This window comes from Sphaerodactylus townsendi, linkage group LG12 (genome assembly GCF_021028975.2).
Source record: "Sphaerodactylus townsendi isolate TG3544 linkage group LG12, MPM_Stown_v2.3, whole genome shotgun sequence".
NCBI lineage: Eukaryota > Metazoa > Chordata > Lepidosauria > Squamata > Sphaerodactylidae > Sphaerodactylus > Sphaerodactylus townsendi.
Window position 1 is genome coordinate 56,424,240 of NC_059436.1, and position 13,939 is coordinate 56,438,178.

General features: G+C 43.9%; 2 protein-coding genes across 2 annotated transcripts in view; one reads left to right on the forward strand and one right to left on the reverse strand.

The window, feature by feature from the left end:
• Positions 1 to 13,449, forward strand: part of SNAPC4 (small nuclear RNA activating complex polypeptide 4) — a 97,604-nt gene extending 84,155 nt beyond the window's left edge. The window contains exon 25 of the transcript XR_007245902.1: positions 12,786 to 13,449. The gene's annotated coding sequence lies outside the window, so the exon portion shown is untranslated. The remainder of the gene's footprint in view (positions 1 to 12,785) is intronic.
• ABO (ABO, alpha 1-3-N-acetylgalactosaminyltransferase and alpha 1-3-galactosyltransferase) lies at positions 1,122 to 9,213 on the reverse strand. The gene is made up of 4 exons (XM_048512190.1): positions 9,098 to 9,213; positions 7,313 to 7,416; positions 3,442 to 3,595; positions 1,122 to 1,822 (listed from the first exon to the last, which is right to left on the reverse strand). The coding sequence occupies exons 1-4, from the start codon at positions 9,211 to 9,213 to the stop codon at positions 1,138 to 1,140; spliced, it is 1,059 nt and encodes a 352-aa protein (XP_048368147.1). The 3' UTR covers positions 1,122 to 1,137.
• Positions 13,450 to 13,939: the final 490 nt, after the last annotated feature.

The following is a 13,939-nucleotide window of genomic DNA, read 5'->3' on the forward strand; positions in this document are numbered from 1 at the left end:
AGAAAAAATAACTAACCATAAAATCAGCACACAGCAACAGAATGGATCTTAACATTCTAACTTATAGACATGTAAACATGATACCATTTTGAGCGAGAGATTTCTATTCTTTTTTTCCCATCTAGCATTCTATTCTTGGATGATTTCATTGACACCCACTGATATATATCAAGTTAACAAGTACTTGTAACCTTATTAACATATTTATGTTACTGATTCAGCCTCATACTTAAAAAATACTACCCACTTCTGATCAAACTCAGAGTTTGATTTTCTGTTTACAAAATTTGTCAGTTTCACCACTATAGCATATTCTCTTACTTTATCCTCCCAAATTTCTGTATTTGGGCATCTTTCAATCTTCCAATTGGCTGCTATTGTCACTCTGGCAGCTGTTAACACATACAAATGTATTTCATTTTCTTTGGAAAGTTGGGAGATTGCACCCTGCCCTGCCAGGAGGGAGCGGGGGCGGGGGGAGCAGGAGGGAAATGCTGACCATTAAACCAACCCCCACCCCCCTGCACATTTTCTCCATAGCTTTCTTCCCATGTCTGTCCGTCAGTTCCAGAAAAATAGGCATGTACAGTGTAATCCTAAAGAATCCATCCTATTGGAAGTAATGGGATCAGACTTTGCATAGGATTTCACTATTTGACTGTTGCACACACACATAAACCCACAAACTCTTAAAGGCTAACTACTTTTATTCAGGGCATAGTTTTCCTGGACTAGAGTCCACTTCATAGGATGCATGAAGGGGATTCCCTCTGGTAATGGTTATGAAGAAGAATGTCAGGATACATTTACAACACTTTCTCCTTGGAAATTCCTCTCATGTATCTGATGAAGTGGGCTCTCGCCCATCACACTTTATGCTAGACTAAAAATGTTTGTAAACCTTAACGTGGAGGCCAGTGACTCTTCTAGACTGATGTCATCTCCCTTGGGAGTTGTCTGAAAAAATGGGATCACTTCATGTCCCAATCATTTTCACCCTTATACAGACTTCTGTTTTTACTTGAGTAAACACATCTCCTGACGACAAGCTTCTTCTGTTACAGATAATGATATTTTATTTCGAATATTGTTCATTTTGCCAAAAAGGTCTGCCTGTCATTTCACGTGCAAAGTTCTTTAATTTCTCATTGCATAACTGTTCTTTGGGATTGCAATGAATCTCTTTTTCTTGAGAAAATGTGGGGTATAGCGTTCACTAAACCACAGATATTCTGGGGAAAGTATTTTAGTTGGTTTATGGTACACAAAATACTTGTTTAGGTGGCTCTCTTCCTGCCAGATGGCTTCCACACTTTTGTTTTTGTCAACCATGATGGCTTCGTGGCATTTCTTGGTGAGCTTGTAAACTTCAGGCACCGTTCCTCCAAAGAAGCCTCCAGCATAGTAAAAATCACCTTCCTCTGGGGGAATGTAAGCTTCTGAGATGCTGCGCCGCTCATAGGTGAATGCTTGGCGCCCAGCAGCAAAGAAACCTGGGTGAATGGTGCCAGTTAACTCACTCAAAATCTCCACTCCAATATGGTCACTAAAGCGCATGTCTACATCCACACACACCAGAAAGGCGACTTCATGGATAAAGCGCTGTTGCAAATAGTGATTGATCATCTCCATCCGGCGCATGGAGATTTCTTGCCACCTGGGGTAATTTCGGACTCGGAGAGGGATTATCTCTCTTCCTTCTTTGACAGTTATGTTAGGAATAGCTTCAGGCCTATCAGTGAAGATATAATAGTTCACTCTATGTCCAATCATGAAATGAGTCTCTGCAGTTTCTAGAAACCGCTGCAGGAAGACAACATACCTAGAAGAAACAAAAAGAACTTTCCCATTAGTTACAGAGCAAAAGCACATGCAAAAACTGCTCATCCTGAGAACAGAATTTTGAGTTGAAAATTAAATAGATTTTATACATTTCTGTTCCCACAAGAGGTAGGAAATTGTCCTGTGAGCATCATGTGAGCAATATCGATCTGATGGAGAATGGGTTGATTGTGAATTATTTCTTTCTGCAGTGTTGCTCCACGATGCCATGCAGTAAGAGATGATTAAGATACACTTTTCCAGTACAATCCTAAACAGAACTATACTAGGTTAGTCCTGGTTAGTCCTTGGATGGAGACCCCCAGAAAGCCCAGGGTCATAACATGAAGGCAGGCAGCTGCAAACCACCTCTGAACACCTCTGGCCTTGAAAACTCGGAGTCACCACAAATCAGTTGTGACTTGATGGATCTTTCCACCACCACCAAATCAACAGAATTCAGTCACCTTCGAAGGACATCCCTCTGTTTTGGGTTGGAGTGCCTCAGTTCTCAACCCCTCTCTAGGAATCAGGACCAGGGAGCACCTGAGGGGAGGGCTTTTTTTCACCTGGGCAGCTAGAATTTGGGGGTTACAGCCAGCAGTGATTGTAATTTGTAAAAGCATCAGAGAGCAACAGGGGATAGGATACAAAGTGCTCTTCATGCCAGGGATTTATTACATTACCTCATTCCACATAATTACACATGAGGAGGGGGAGGGTAGCCCTCAGCATCAAAAGGAAGACTGCTGGTCAGATTCCACAAGGCAGTGTTCACAGGGTTCAAGAAGCTGGAGGCCCCAGACCCACTCTGGGAACTCTGTCATACCTCATGTGGGTGCCCCCTTTTTTCCTTCATCTGCTGATCCTGTCACGGATTGGGAGTGTGGCCCAGGGCAGAAGAAACTTTGGCCTGAACATAAATGGTCCGGTGAAGTAATAACCCCCCACCCCCATACCTTGTGTGTCTGGGGCACCTGCGAGTGGGAAGGGGCTACAGCTCTTTCTGCACAGTTTTGTAGTTCCAATCCAGAATGGAAACATCAAGTGCAGAGTGTGAGGAGAACACACAAGCAATATTGGACTGGATTGTGATAGACACTGCAGTTTAGGTCCCACTGTCGGATATCCATCTTGTGAAAATCAATCTTTAGTGTCTAAAATGAAGGTAAAGGAGGTAACATGGGAGCACTCTGAATGTTTGTGTTCCAAATAAAAGAGGTGGGATAAGAGAAAGCACCACTGGCAGAGGAGGCTGCCTACTACATCTCTGCATGATTTATTGTTTGACCTGGCAACCTTACAATCACTCTGCAAGCACAAAAGGTGATTCATGTTTCTACAGTAGGGAGATTCAGACCGTTCAGTAAGCACCATGGCTACTCCCTGCCAATGGTCTAACAAGACAGGAGAGTAGGGTGAGAGACCACCGGCAGAAATAATAAAACCTTGTACACACAAAAGGTCTGGCTTCAGAGAACATGAGTGAGTGAGTGAGTGAGTGAGTGAGTGAGTGAGTGAGTGAGTGAGTGAGTGAGTGAGTGAGTGAGTGAGTGAGTGAGTGATATCCCACCCTTCAAATACATCCCAGGGCGGGAACTGCTTGATTGCCATGCTCACTTTTTGATAGCAAACACTGTCAGTCCAACAGTTGCGTTCCTTTTTCTGAACTGCTCATTCAAGATATCCAAGTTGAATGTCCCTTCCCAAACGATTGGGGCAAGCCAGGGAGTAAATGTAAGGACGTCGGTTCTTCTGTAGGGAAATAAGATTTCTTCAGAATCACATTGCAGACCTGCACAGGAATTCCTTAATTCATTCTCCTCCTTTCTCTCCCACAGGCTTACATCACTTTCTGCTCCTCCATTTTATTCTCACAACACCACTTTGAGGTAGATTAGGCTGTAACTGGGTCAAGATCACCCAGCAAAATTCCATGACGAAGTGGATGTTCAAATTTGAGTCTCCCAGATTCCACTCTGACAACCACACCATACTGACTTGCAAGAAAAGAGGATAACTTCTTAAAAACTCAATCGTTATCCCCTCTTCCCAAGTGAGGCTGGGGCAGAATTCATCGGATGACCAGAACAGCTGTCCTTGCAAATATTGTATCATTTTGAATATTACTTACGGTGGCTTAAAGATGTGTGGTTTTGAGTACAGCAGTCTGAAAGAGAGAGAGGTTGGGTCTTAGGAATCATTTACCACAGAGTGAAGAATATCTGCAGGTTTTTGTACAAGATTCTTCTAAATATGGGCTACATTTAGCCTGCTTGTCTCCGTTTCAGAGAATTTGGTAAAGGCAACTGGGCAGTTGGCAGGACCCAGTGCCATTAACCCCTCCCCCCCCACCACCAATGCATTGTGCGTCACCATCTGTGCTCTTTCTCTAGAGACTTGGGGCACTGGATCCAGTGCTCAGATTGTGGACTGGGATAGACGCCCCCCCCCCCCTTCTTCATTCACTGAGGCTGGCTGACTCCTTTCTGAACAGGCTTGTCAGATTTTCCACCTTTTGCAGAGACAGCTTCTTTGGATAGTAATGTGAACTGATTTCAAAAACCCTATCACTCAGCCCTATAACTGTCCCAGAAGGTTTTTAATAAGCCCGTTATTTTAATTTTTGACAAACCCCTTTTCAAGTCACAATAATGAGGCAGGTTCAAATAAAACAGAAAAGTCTATTAACAGAGGAGATGGGAATAAGAGATAATTTAGATGGAAGGAAAAGAGGCAGAAGATACACGCGCACGCACACCGACACATATATACACACGCAAGAGCTTAGATATTTAGTTTTTAGGCACAGGCACTGTTATTTAGGTTTATTCAGCTGGATAAGTTTCAGTTCAGATTCAGTAGCTTAAATGTTATTTTAGATGGCAGTTACTGATGATTGTTGTTGTTACTGGTTTAAGTATTATACAGGGTTCCAACAGAATGACACTTTACACAGTACCCTCACTCAGCCTAGATCCAGTCGCAAACTCTAAAATTATTTAATTTATTTATTTATTCGATTTGATAGACCATTTTATCCCCGAAGGGCTCAGAGCAGTGAACAAATTAAACAGAAAAACAACAACTAACTATACAAACAAATCGAATAACATCATTAAAATCCAGTTAAAACAGTAGCAGCAGTACATCCCATCATCAAATTGATAGATGGCATCCAGTCCTAACCCTGGGAGAGCCGGCAAATTGCCAAAAATAACCAGGACACTGGAGGAGCCTGGACTTTGCAAGAACAATGTTCTTTTGTTTGGATGAAAATGTCCTCCTAAAGTTTTCTGCAAACATGAGATTTAGGGCCATGTGTCAATCTCTACCCCCACTGCTTTGCATGGCATTTAATAGTTCTGTAATACTCTATTTACCTGTGTTATGACATTTAAGATACTTCTATATTTTTAGAATTCTGGACCATATTTACATCACTGTTCATCGGGTGGCTTCAGTGAATAAAGTACATAACAGTACGGTGATCCCAGCTCCTCAGTTAGGGGATGAGAAGCATCATGAGGTCATCATGAGTACACAACGTACACATGGCAGAGTTGGCAGCGTCTCAAGGGAGAGGTGGGGGGCATTCACCACTAGACAGATGAGGTGGGCAAGCATCACTGCAGCTTCATCCAGATCAGATGCAGGAAGTATTGACTGAAGGTTCATCCTGTCTTGGATTGTGCTGTATATTCTCGGAAGCTGTAAACTGTTTGGGACAGGTTTTCCCAGAGGACTGCTTTCCCCCAAGCTAACCCATGACTCAGGCCATCTGGTAGAGCCCAGTTGCGCCCAGTTCCACCACTGTCAGAACTTTGTCTGGTTGCTATATTTGACATGCCCTTTTGGTGACAGCACTGAGATTACAGTCAGTCTGCAGAGAGTTGACTAAGTACTTTTAGGCTGATTCCAAAATAATTCTCTGTCCACTTGCTTATTCGAGTTTGCCCTGTGTCTGGGATGAGTCCACAAATTCCCGAAATAATATGCTACCACAAGGAACATTTTAGGTTTTATTGAATGGGCTGCCTGCATTGTGTAAAAAAAGTAAAGCTTTCCCTTCAGTCATATCCAACCCTGGGGTACCACTGCAAGCAGTGATTTTATGGGCAAGCCACTTTTGTGGGGCCGTTTACCATTGCTTTTCCCGGCTATTCTTTACCCCTAGGTACTCATTTATCGACCAAGAAATGTATGGATGGCTGAGTTGACCATGAGTCAGCTGCCGGGATATCTGACCCACAGGGGGCTCGAACTCCTGACCATGTGAGTGGCAGTGCAAGCACTTAACCACTATGCCACACGGCATGTATTGTATATCCTCACAAAATAAAAACCCTCATGATTGCTCCTGCTAACCCACTCCTGATCTTACCAAATTTTTAGATATGATCAGTATGGTTGCCTGTTCAAAATTTCAACTAATGTTTGCCATCTAATTACTCTCTTGGATTGTTTTTAATTGGGCTTGGTTCAATTCTTGCACTATCCTATTTCTTCTTGGGGGGGGTTTACTATTTTACTATTTTCAGTGTTGCTGTTGATTACTTTTGTTTTGAAAACCATAATTAAGATATCTCTTTCAGTGTTTTAATTATAATTCATGAGTTTAAGTTTATTACATTTTGAGTGGTATTCTTTACCAATGCAAATAATGCAAAGTAAAAGTATTTGAGTAAATACATGCTATTTTAATAATTATTACAAATGGAAGATGGGGAACAGATACTGTAGCTTGAGTCTCCAACATAGGCCCATTATGCATGGAACTCTTACCTCAGGACTCTTCTCTGCAAAGTGGGATTATGATGGAGTCTCCTCGTGTTTCTCTGTTTACACACGAGGAGGCGCCCTACTGCGTGCAGCTTGCCTGCTGAACTTTTCCAGGTCTGCTTATCCTGGTTCTCTTAACTCTACCCATCAACTCACTCTTAAAGGCACACAGTCGCAAGATTGTTTGCTTTGTTAAAGTCCTTCAAATTACTGTTATATTGATATTACTTTTATTGCAGTTATACTGATATTGTAGCCCCTTTCCAAAAATAATTCCCTCCCAAATGAAAGAGACACACTCTGCTGAAGAGGGGAAACATGTCCTAGCACTTATATTCTCTCCTGCCCTTCCTCCACACATGCATACTTCCTGCTGCTGCATTAAAGCTATCATTATTTTGATAGATCTAATGCGGTACAAATGCTTTAAGTTGAAATAAAGTTTTTAGAAGCTCTTCTGCTCATCAGGGAGGGTGAAAGTAGACTAGAGTGGAGCAAAAAGCCCAAAGCAGAGGATAACGCAGGACCAGTTGTTCCGTGTGTCCCGCAAGGCAGGGGAAAGGCAATTCTTTGCCTGCTCTCGCAGACAGTGGAGATTGTGGGACCTGCCATGCAGTAAGTGTGAGAGGGGAGAAAAGACAGAAGCCCTGCCCCAGCAAGAATTTCCCTTCCGCATGTGGCAGCAGACCAGTGATTAATCTGCATGTACCAATGGTCCCACTTTCTCCAGAGTGGGACCATTGGTACATGCAGCTGAGAGCTACCTCTTCTGACTGGCAGCGGCCCTCTGGGATCTCAGGGGCAAGAAGTTTTCTGCTCAAGAGAGGTCAGTGATTGTGTCTGGGAGTTTCTGCATGCAAAGCAGGTGCGTGATCACCAGATCATGGCCCTGCAGGCTACAAACATCTTGGCTTTTGCTGAGTTCCATCGGTGACTCTTCTCCCCAGGACTTTCTGGCAGCTGCTCTCTTAACACCACTCAAGATGCCCGGCACTCCCCCTGGTGCGAAGCATGTGCACTACCGCACAGTGACAGCTCTTTCCCATGTTATAATGGGAACCGGTGTAACATAAAATGGTACCTTGGTAATGCTATATCTGGTAAACCATCCAAAAGATCAGTCTTGTTTCTGTGAAATGAGAAACTGGAAAATCCAGTGGATGCAAAGGAATTAGTGTCATAGTAACAATTCATCAGAATATAAAACAAGTGTTTTGCTTTATTGTTGTAGGGCAGTGAGGGCCGGGTGACAGAGGTGGCACTCGGAGCCCTCTCTGTGGGCATGCGCACACAGAGTTTGTCATGTGGCGAGCAGAAAATCACCCACCCACCCACATACATCTAGGCTGGCCTGGGTCACTGAGCATGAGGTGTGCGCACCGCAGTGGGCAGGGAGGACTCGGCTGGCAGGCCTGGCTGCTGTCTGAGGGGTAGGGGTGCAGAGGAAGCAGAGAGGCTAGAGAGGCACAGAGCGGTGCGTGCGGGACTTGCTGGAGGCTAGAGCAGGCTGGCTCCTGCTTGAGCGGGTGGGGCGAAGGAAGAGGGAGCCAATCGGTTTTTTCTAAACTAAAACCTCAGCATTCAGGTTAAATTGTTGGGTTGGCACTTTGCGATAAATAAGTGGAGTTTGGGTTGCAATTTGGGCACTCAGTCTCAAAAAGGTTCGCCATCACTGTTGTAGGGTCTTCACTAGATCCACAATCCAAGATCCTTTTAAGCAGAGATGCTGATGTCTTCTGCGTGCAGAGCATCCCCACTATCTCACAATTATGGTCCGTCCCAAAGTTCAGCTATGAAAAGAGTAACCCAAAACTTCAGCTGAAGAGCTCTATTTCTGGTAAACCAGATTTGGTTTCTATGGAAGGAGAAATTATTATGGAAGGAGAAATTATTATAATAATAATCATTACTCAGAATATAAAACATCTTTTCCTTTAGTGCTATAACTTGTCAGCTTTGAAAAGTCAGTAGAATTCATATTAACTGAATTAAATGAAAAATTATTAGCTTTTTCCACTGTAAAGGTTTGTTTAAAACGTGCCTCACAGCAGTCCCATCTTGCCTAAGGGCCTTTGCACCTGGATGCATATTACCTCTGTGTTTCACATAATATTGAGATCGTCGTGTTCAGCCAGCTTCCTTTGGATCTCTGCCTGCAATAAAATAAAAACATCCCCTTTTACATACAGAATTGTTAAATTTATGCTGCTGAATCTCTCCATTCTGGCCATCATAAACTGAGCAACCAACCTGTCAAAAATGCGACCCTCACTTAAGTTTCTGTTTCATGTTAAGTTTCTGTTTCCCAATTATCCCCGTTCCCGCCACTGGGAAGGACCACCCACTCCTACCCATATATATACTGGAACTGAGGGCAAAACCCTCAGTTCCAGCACCTTGTACCTAGGGCGATACATTTCAATAAAGTTCGTTCCTTTGTTTCAAAGTCGACTTCGTTTGAGTGTGTTCAGCCTTACATTGTGCTGGAACTCACTTTTCACACTCTACGGCATCCAGATCTTCACGGAATGGCTGGACCAGGAGAGTGTTCCATTCCAATAGAACTCTCACCGATCCACAAAGGGACCGGTCTCCCTCGTCGCGAATCATGGACGAGAGTAGGCACCCTCCACAGAGTGGGTGTAAGGAATCAGCAAGGTCCAGGCCAAAAGTAACTTTAACAGTTCTTTATTGATCTGGCAACAGTTCTTTAACAACCTTACAGTGGGAACGGTGGAACAAATCCGCCTGGCATCGTTCCTTGCGAGATCCCAGATATAGTGCGACATTGATATAGTGGGCATCACAGAGACATGGTGGAATGAGGAGAACCAGTGGGATGCTGTTATCCCAGGTTACAAGCTCTACAGGAAGGATAGGACAGGGCGTATTGGGGGTGGGGTGGCCCTCTACATCAAAGAGAGCATAGTGTCACATAAAATAGACAATGCAGGGGGAGCTGATTCCTCTACAGAAGCACTGTGGATATCAATACCAGGGGTGAAGCATAGTTTAACATTAGGAATATATTATCATCCCCCTGACCAAAGTGCACAAGAGGATTCTGAGATGGAAAAAGAAATTAGAGAGGCCAACAAAAGCAAAAATGTCGTGGTAATGGGCGATTTTAACTATCCCCACATAAACTGGAAAAATGCATGTTCAGGTCATAGTAAGGAGAGAACATTCCTGGATATGCTAAATGACTGTGGCTTAGAGCAGATGGTTGTAGAACATTCCTGGATATGCTAAATGACTGTGGCTTAGAGCAGATGGTTGTAGAACATTCCCGGATATGCTAAATGACTGTGGCTTAGAGCAGATGGTTGTAGAACCAACTAGGGGAGATGTGATCCTAGATCTAGTTCTATGTGGGACCCAGGACCTGGTGCGGGAAGTCAGTGTTGTTGAGTCGATAGGGAACAGCGACCACAATGCTGTCAGATTCAGTATTTCTGCATGCGAACAGAGAGTGAAAACCTTCCCCATTTGCCTTCAGAAAGGGAAATTTCTCCAAAGATAGAGGGGGATAGTGTTGCAGGAAGCTGAAAGGGGAAAATCAAGAGAGTCCAAAAAATGTCCAAAGGTGCTTGGAGGTTATTTAAAAAACACAGTGCTAACAAGCTCAGCTAGAATGTGTACATGGAAGGTTAGGAAAGGCAGCAGCCAGTCCAAAAAAAAAAGCCACCACATGGTTGGCAACAAAGGGGAGGTTGAGAAATTATTAGGAAAAAAAAAAGATGTCTTTTAGAAAATGGAAGTCCAACAACTGATTAGAAAGAAATACCAGAAGGAGAACACAAATGGTGGCAAAAGAGAAGCAAGTTGATTAGCTGTAAAGAAGGGAGGCAAAAAAGGATTATGAGGAACGCATGGCTGCGAACATCAAGACCAGCAACAAACAGTTCTTCAGAGGTACATCAAAAGCAGAAGAGGAAGCCAGCTAGGGAAGCAGTAGGCCCTTTAGATGACAAAAGACAAAAGGTGTGCTAAAAGATGACAGGGAGATTGCAGAGAAGCTGAATGAATTCTTTGCATCTGTCTTCACCCAAGAGGAGGTGAGGAAAATTCCTGCACACCTGAACCAAGACTTCTTAGGAGGCGAATCCGAGGAACTAGCGAAGATAGTGGTAGACAAGGGAAAGAAGTTCACAGCGACTGATATACTAAATGCTACCGTCCCCTGGCCCAGATTGCTTAAAGAGTTCTTAAAGAGCTCAAGCATGAAATTGCTGATGTTCTCACATTAATATGCAACTTATCCCTGAAATCTGCCTCCATCCCTGAAGACTGGAAGATGGCCAGTGTCACACCAATCTTTAAAAAAGGGTCTAGGGGGGGACCCGGGAAATTACAGGCCAATCAGTTTGACATCTGCTCCTGGTAAATTAGTAGCATCTATCATTAAAGATAAAATTATAAAACATGTAGAAAAGCAAGACCTGCTGAGGAAGAGTGCCATGGCAAGTCCTGTCTTACAAACTTACTAGAGTTCTTTGAGGGTGTAAACAGACATGTGGATAAGGGGGAACCGGTGGACATTGTCTACTTGGATTTCCAAAAGGCTTTTGACAAAGTTCCTCACCAGAGACGGCTGAGAAAACTCAGCAATGAAGGAATAAGAGGGGAAGTCCTCCTATGGATTAAAAACTGGTTGAGGAACAGGAAACAAAGGGTGGGTATAAATGGGAAGTTCTCACAATGGAGAGATGTAGGGAGTGGTGTCCCCCAGGGATCCGTTTTGGGACCAGTGCTCTTTAACCTATTCATAAATGACCTGGAAGTAGGGGTGGGTAGTGTGGTGGCCAAGTTTGCAGATGATACCAAATTATGTAGGGTGGTGAAAACCACAAAGGATTGCGAAGAGCTCCAAGCGGACCTTGATAAATTAGGTGAGTGGGTGTAAGGAATTCCATAGAGCAGAAATAAAAGGCTTTTTTGGTAGAAAGACCGTTTATTCAGACATCTTAGAAAGCTCACGTACACGACGTGACAGGAATGAAGTCTCCCGCCAGAACCACAGGTTATAACCTTCTCCGTCCCATCCCCCTCCCGGTTCCCCCAGTTCTATTCTCATGGGAATGGAATTCTCATCTCTCTCTGTGAGATAAGGCCTCTACCAGAGTCGTTGCTGCGGATTCTGGCCCATCGCCCGAGTCCTGGAATCCAGTCAAGGCCAAGCGGCTGTGCTGTGAATCAACACCATTGAAACCTTTACAGTGGGCTAAGAAATGGCAAATGCAGTTCAACGTAGCAAAATGTAAAGTGATGCACATAGGGGTAAAAAATCCAAACTTCACATACACGCTACAGGGGTCAGTGCTATCAGTCACAGACCAGGAAAGGGATTTGGGCGTCTTAGTTGATAGTTCCATGGTAATGTCAACTCAATGCATGGCAGCTGTGAAAAAGGCAAACTCTATGCTGGGGATAATTAGGAAAGGAATTGATAATAAAACTGCAATGATTGTCATGCCCTTATATAAAGCAGTGGTGCGACCACACTTGGAGTACTGTGTTCAGTTCTGGTCGCCACATCTCAAAAAGGACATCAGGAGAGATAGAAAAAAGAAGTGCAGAGAAGAGAAGACTTGAGGATGATTGAAGGATATGGAGCACCTTCCCTTATGAGGAGAGGCTGCAGCGTTTGCAGGACTCTTTAGATTTGGAGAGAATACGTCTGAGGGATATGATTGGAAGTCTATAAAAAAAATTAGCCATGGGGTAGAAAATGTTGACAGAGAGAATTTTCTCTCTTTCTCACAATACTAGAACCAGGGGGCATTCATTGAAAATGCTGGGGGGGGAAGAGTGGGACTAATAAAAGGGAAACACTTCTTCACTTTATAGCGTGTGATTGTTAGTGTTTGGATAATATGCTACTAGAGGGAGGTGGTGATGGCCACTAACCTGGATAGCAGCTTTAAAAGGGGCTGGACAGATTTATGGAGGAGAAGTCAATCTATGGCTACCAATCTTGATCCTCCTTGATCTCAGATTGCAAATGCCTTAGCAGACCAGGTGCTCAGGAGCAGCAGCAGCAGAAGGCCATTGCTTTCACATCCTGCATGTGAGCTCCCAAAGGCACCTGGTGAGCCACTGTGAGTAGCAGAATGCTGGACTAGATGGACTCTGGTCTGATCCAGCAGGCTAGTTCTTATGTTCTTATGTTCTTATCCCAGGAACCGGTGCGACGGGCGGACCGCAAAATGGACAAACAGCAGTGGGCCTACGCAGCACTGCAGCAACGGACCTCGGAATTGAGTCGAGAGCGAGACCAACTTCGAACCAACCTATTGACCCTACAGCATCAGGTGGCGTCGTTAATGGACGACCGTGACCGGGAGAGACCCTCTCAGGCTGAGAGCCCGATGGTGGACTATGTCACCAACGACCTGACTGTGGCCTCCAGCCCCCCTGCTCGGCGAGCGACTAACCCAACACCTCACTACCCAGCCAACTCAAGCACCAACCGACGACCCCACAGGTCTGGGTGACCTTCAGCGGAGATCTGGACAAACTAGCCTTCTTTCTAATACAGGAAGGCTCGTATATGGAGGTCCATGGGGCTGGCTTCCACACAGACCGCGAGCGAGTTTTTGAACTCGGGACCCAGTTGAGAGGGGAAGCGGCAAACTTGGTTGGTCGGGCTCGTGGAGGTGAATGCCGCAGAGCTCTATAACCTAGAGCAATTCCTCCTGGCCCTACGTTTTGAGGACCCGCTAACCGAAGAAAAGGTCCGAGCCTCTCTCCAGCGACAAGGAACCCGCTCCGTTAGCGACCCACCCTGAGCCCTATGGGGATACAGCGGAATATAAATTGAATAAATAAATAAATAAATACACCCTAAAATAAAGATAAACATAGACCTATTATTTATAGGCATACTGGATTATACAATAATAGAACAAAGACAGAGGTTGTTATTTAAATGAATAATAAGAGCAGTCCATGCTTTAATAGCATTGGGATGGAAAAATATATGGACTATACAGAAATGGTTGGAATATGTATGGGAACAAATACAACTAGAAATTTTTGGAATAATGTCAAGAAACCAGTTATGGCAGGATAAACAAATGAACATGCTGATGATTTGGACTGAATTTACAGATTGGATGATTAAAGCTGGAATTACAGAAGATAAATGGAAAAGAAGAGTTGAAAGAATGAATCTGCTGCTGCACATTTGAAGAAAAAAGAAGGAATGTGGGGTGTGGGGGGGTAAAAAGGGGGTAAAATGATATTAAGGATGTAATAAAAGGTTGTAAAATGTATGTAAACATAAAGATCCAAAATATCAATATTTTTAAAATAATTTTTAAAATATTTTTTT

Bases quoted from the DNA above. Each gene is read 5' to 3' on its own strand.
- ABO (XM_048512190.1), bottom strand. From the start codon at position 9,213: ATGATTCGCGACGAGGGAGACCGGTCCCTTTGTGGATCGGTGAGAGTT. The intron at 7,417-9,097 runs GTGAGTTCCAGC...TCTCTTGAGCAG, and splicing joins GATGCCGTAGAGTGTGAAAA to AAAACTTCTTGCCCCTGAGA. The intron at 1,823-3,441 runs GTGAGCATGGCA...TGTTTCTTCTAG, and splicing joins ACAGTGTTTGCTATCAAAAA to GTATGTTGTCTTCCTGCAGC.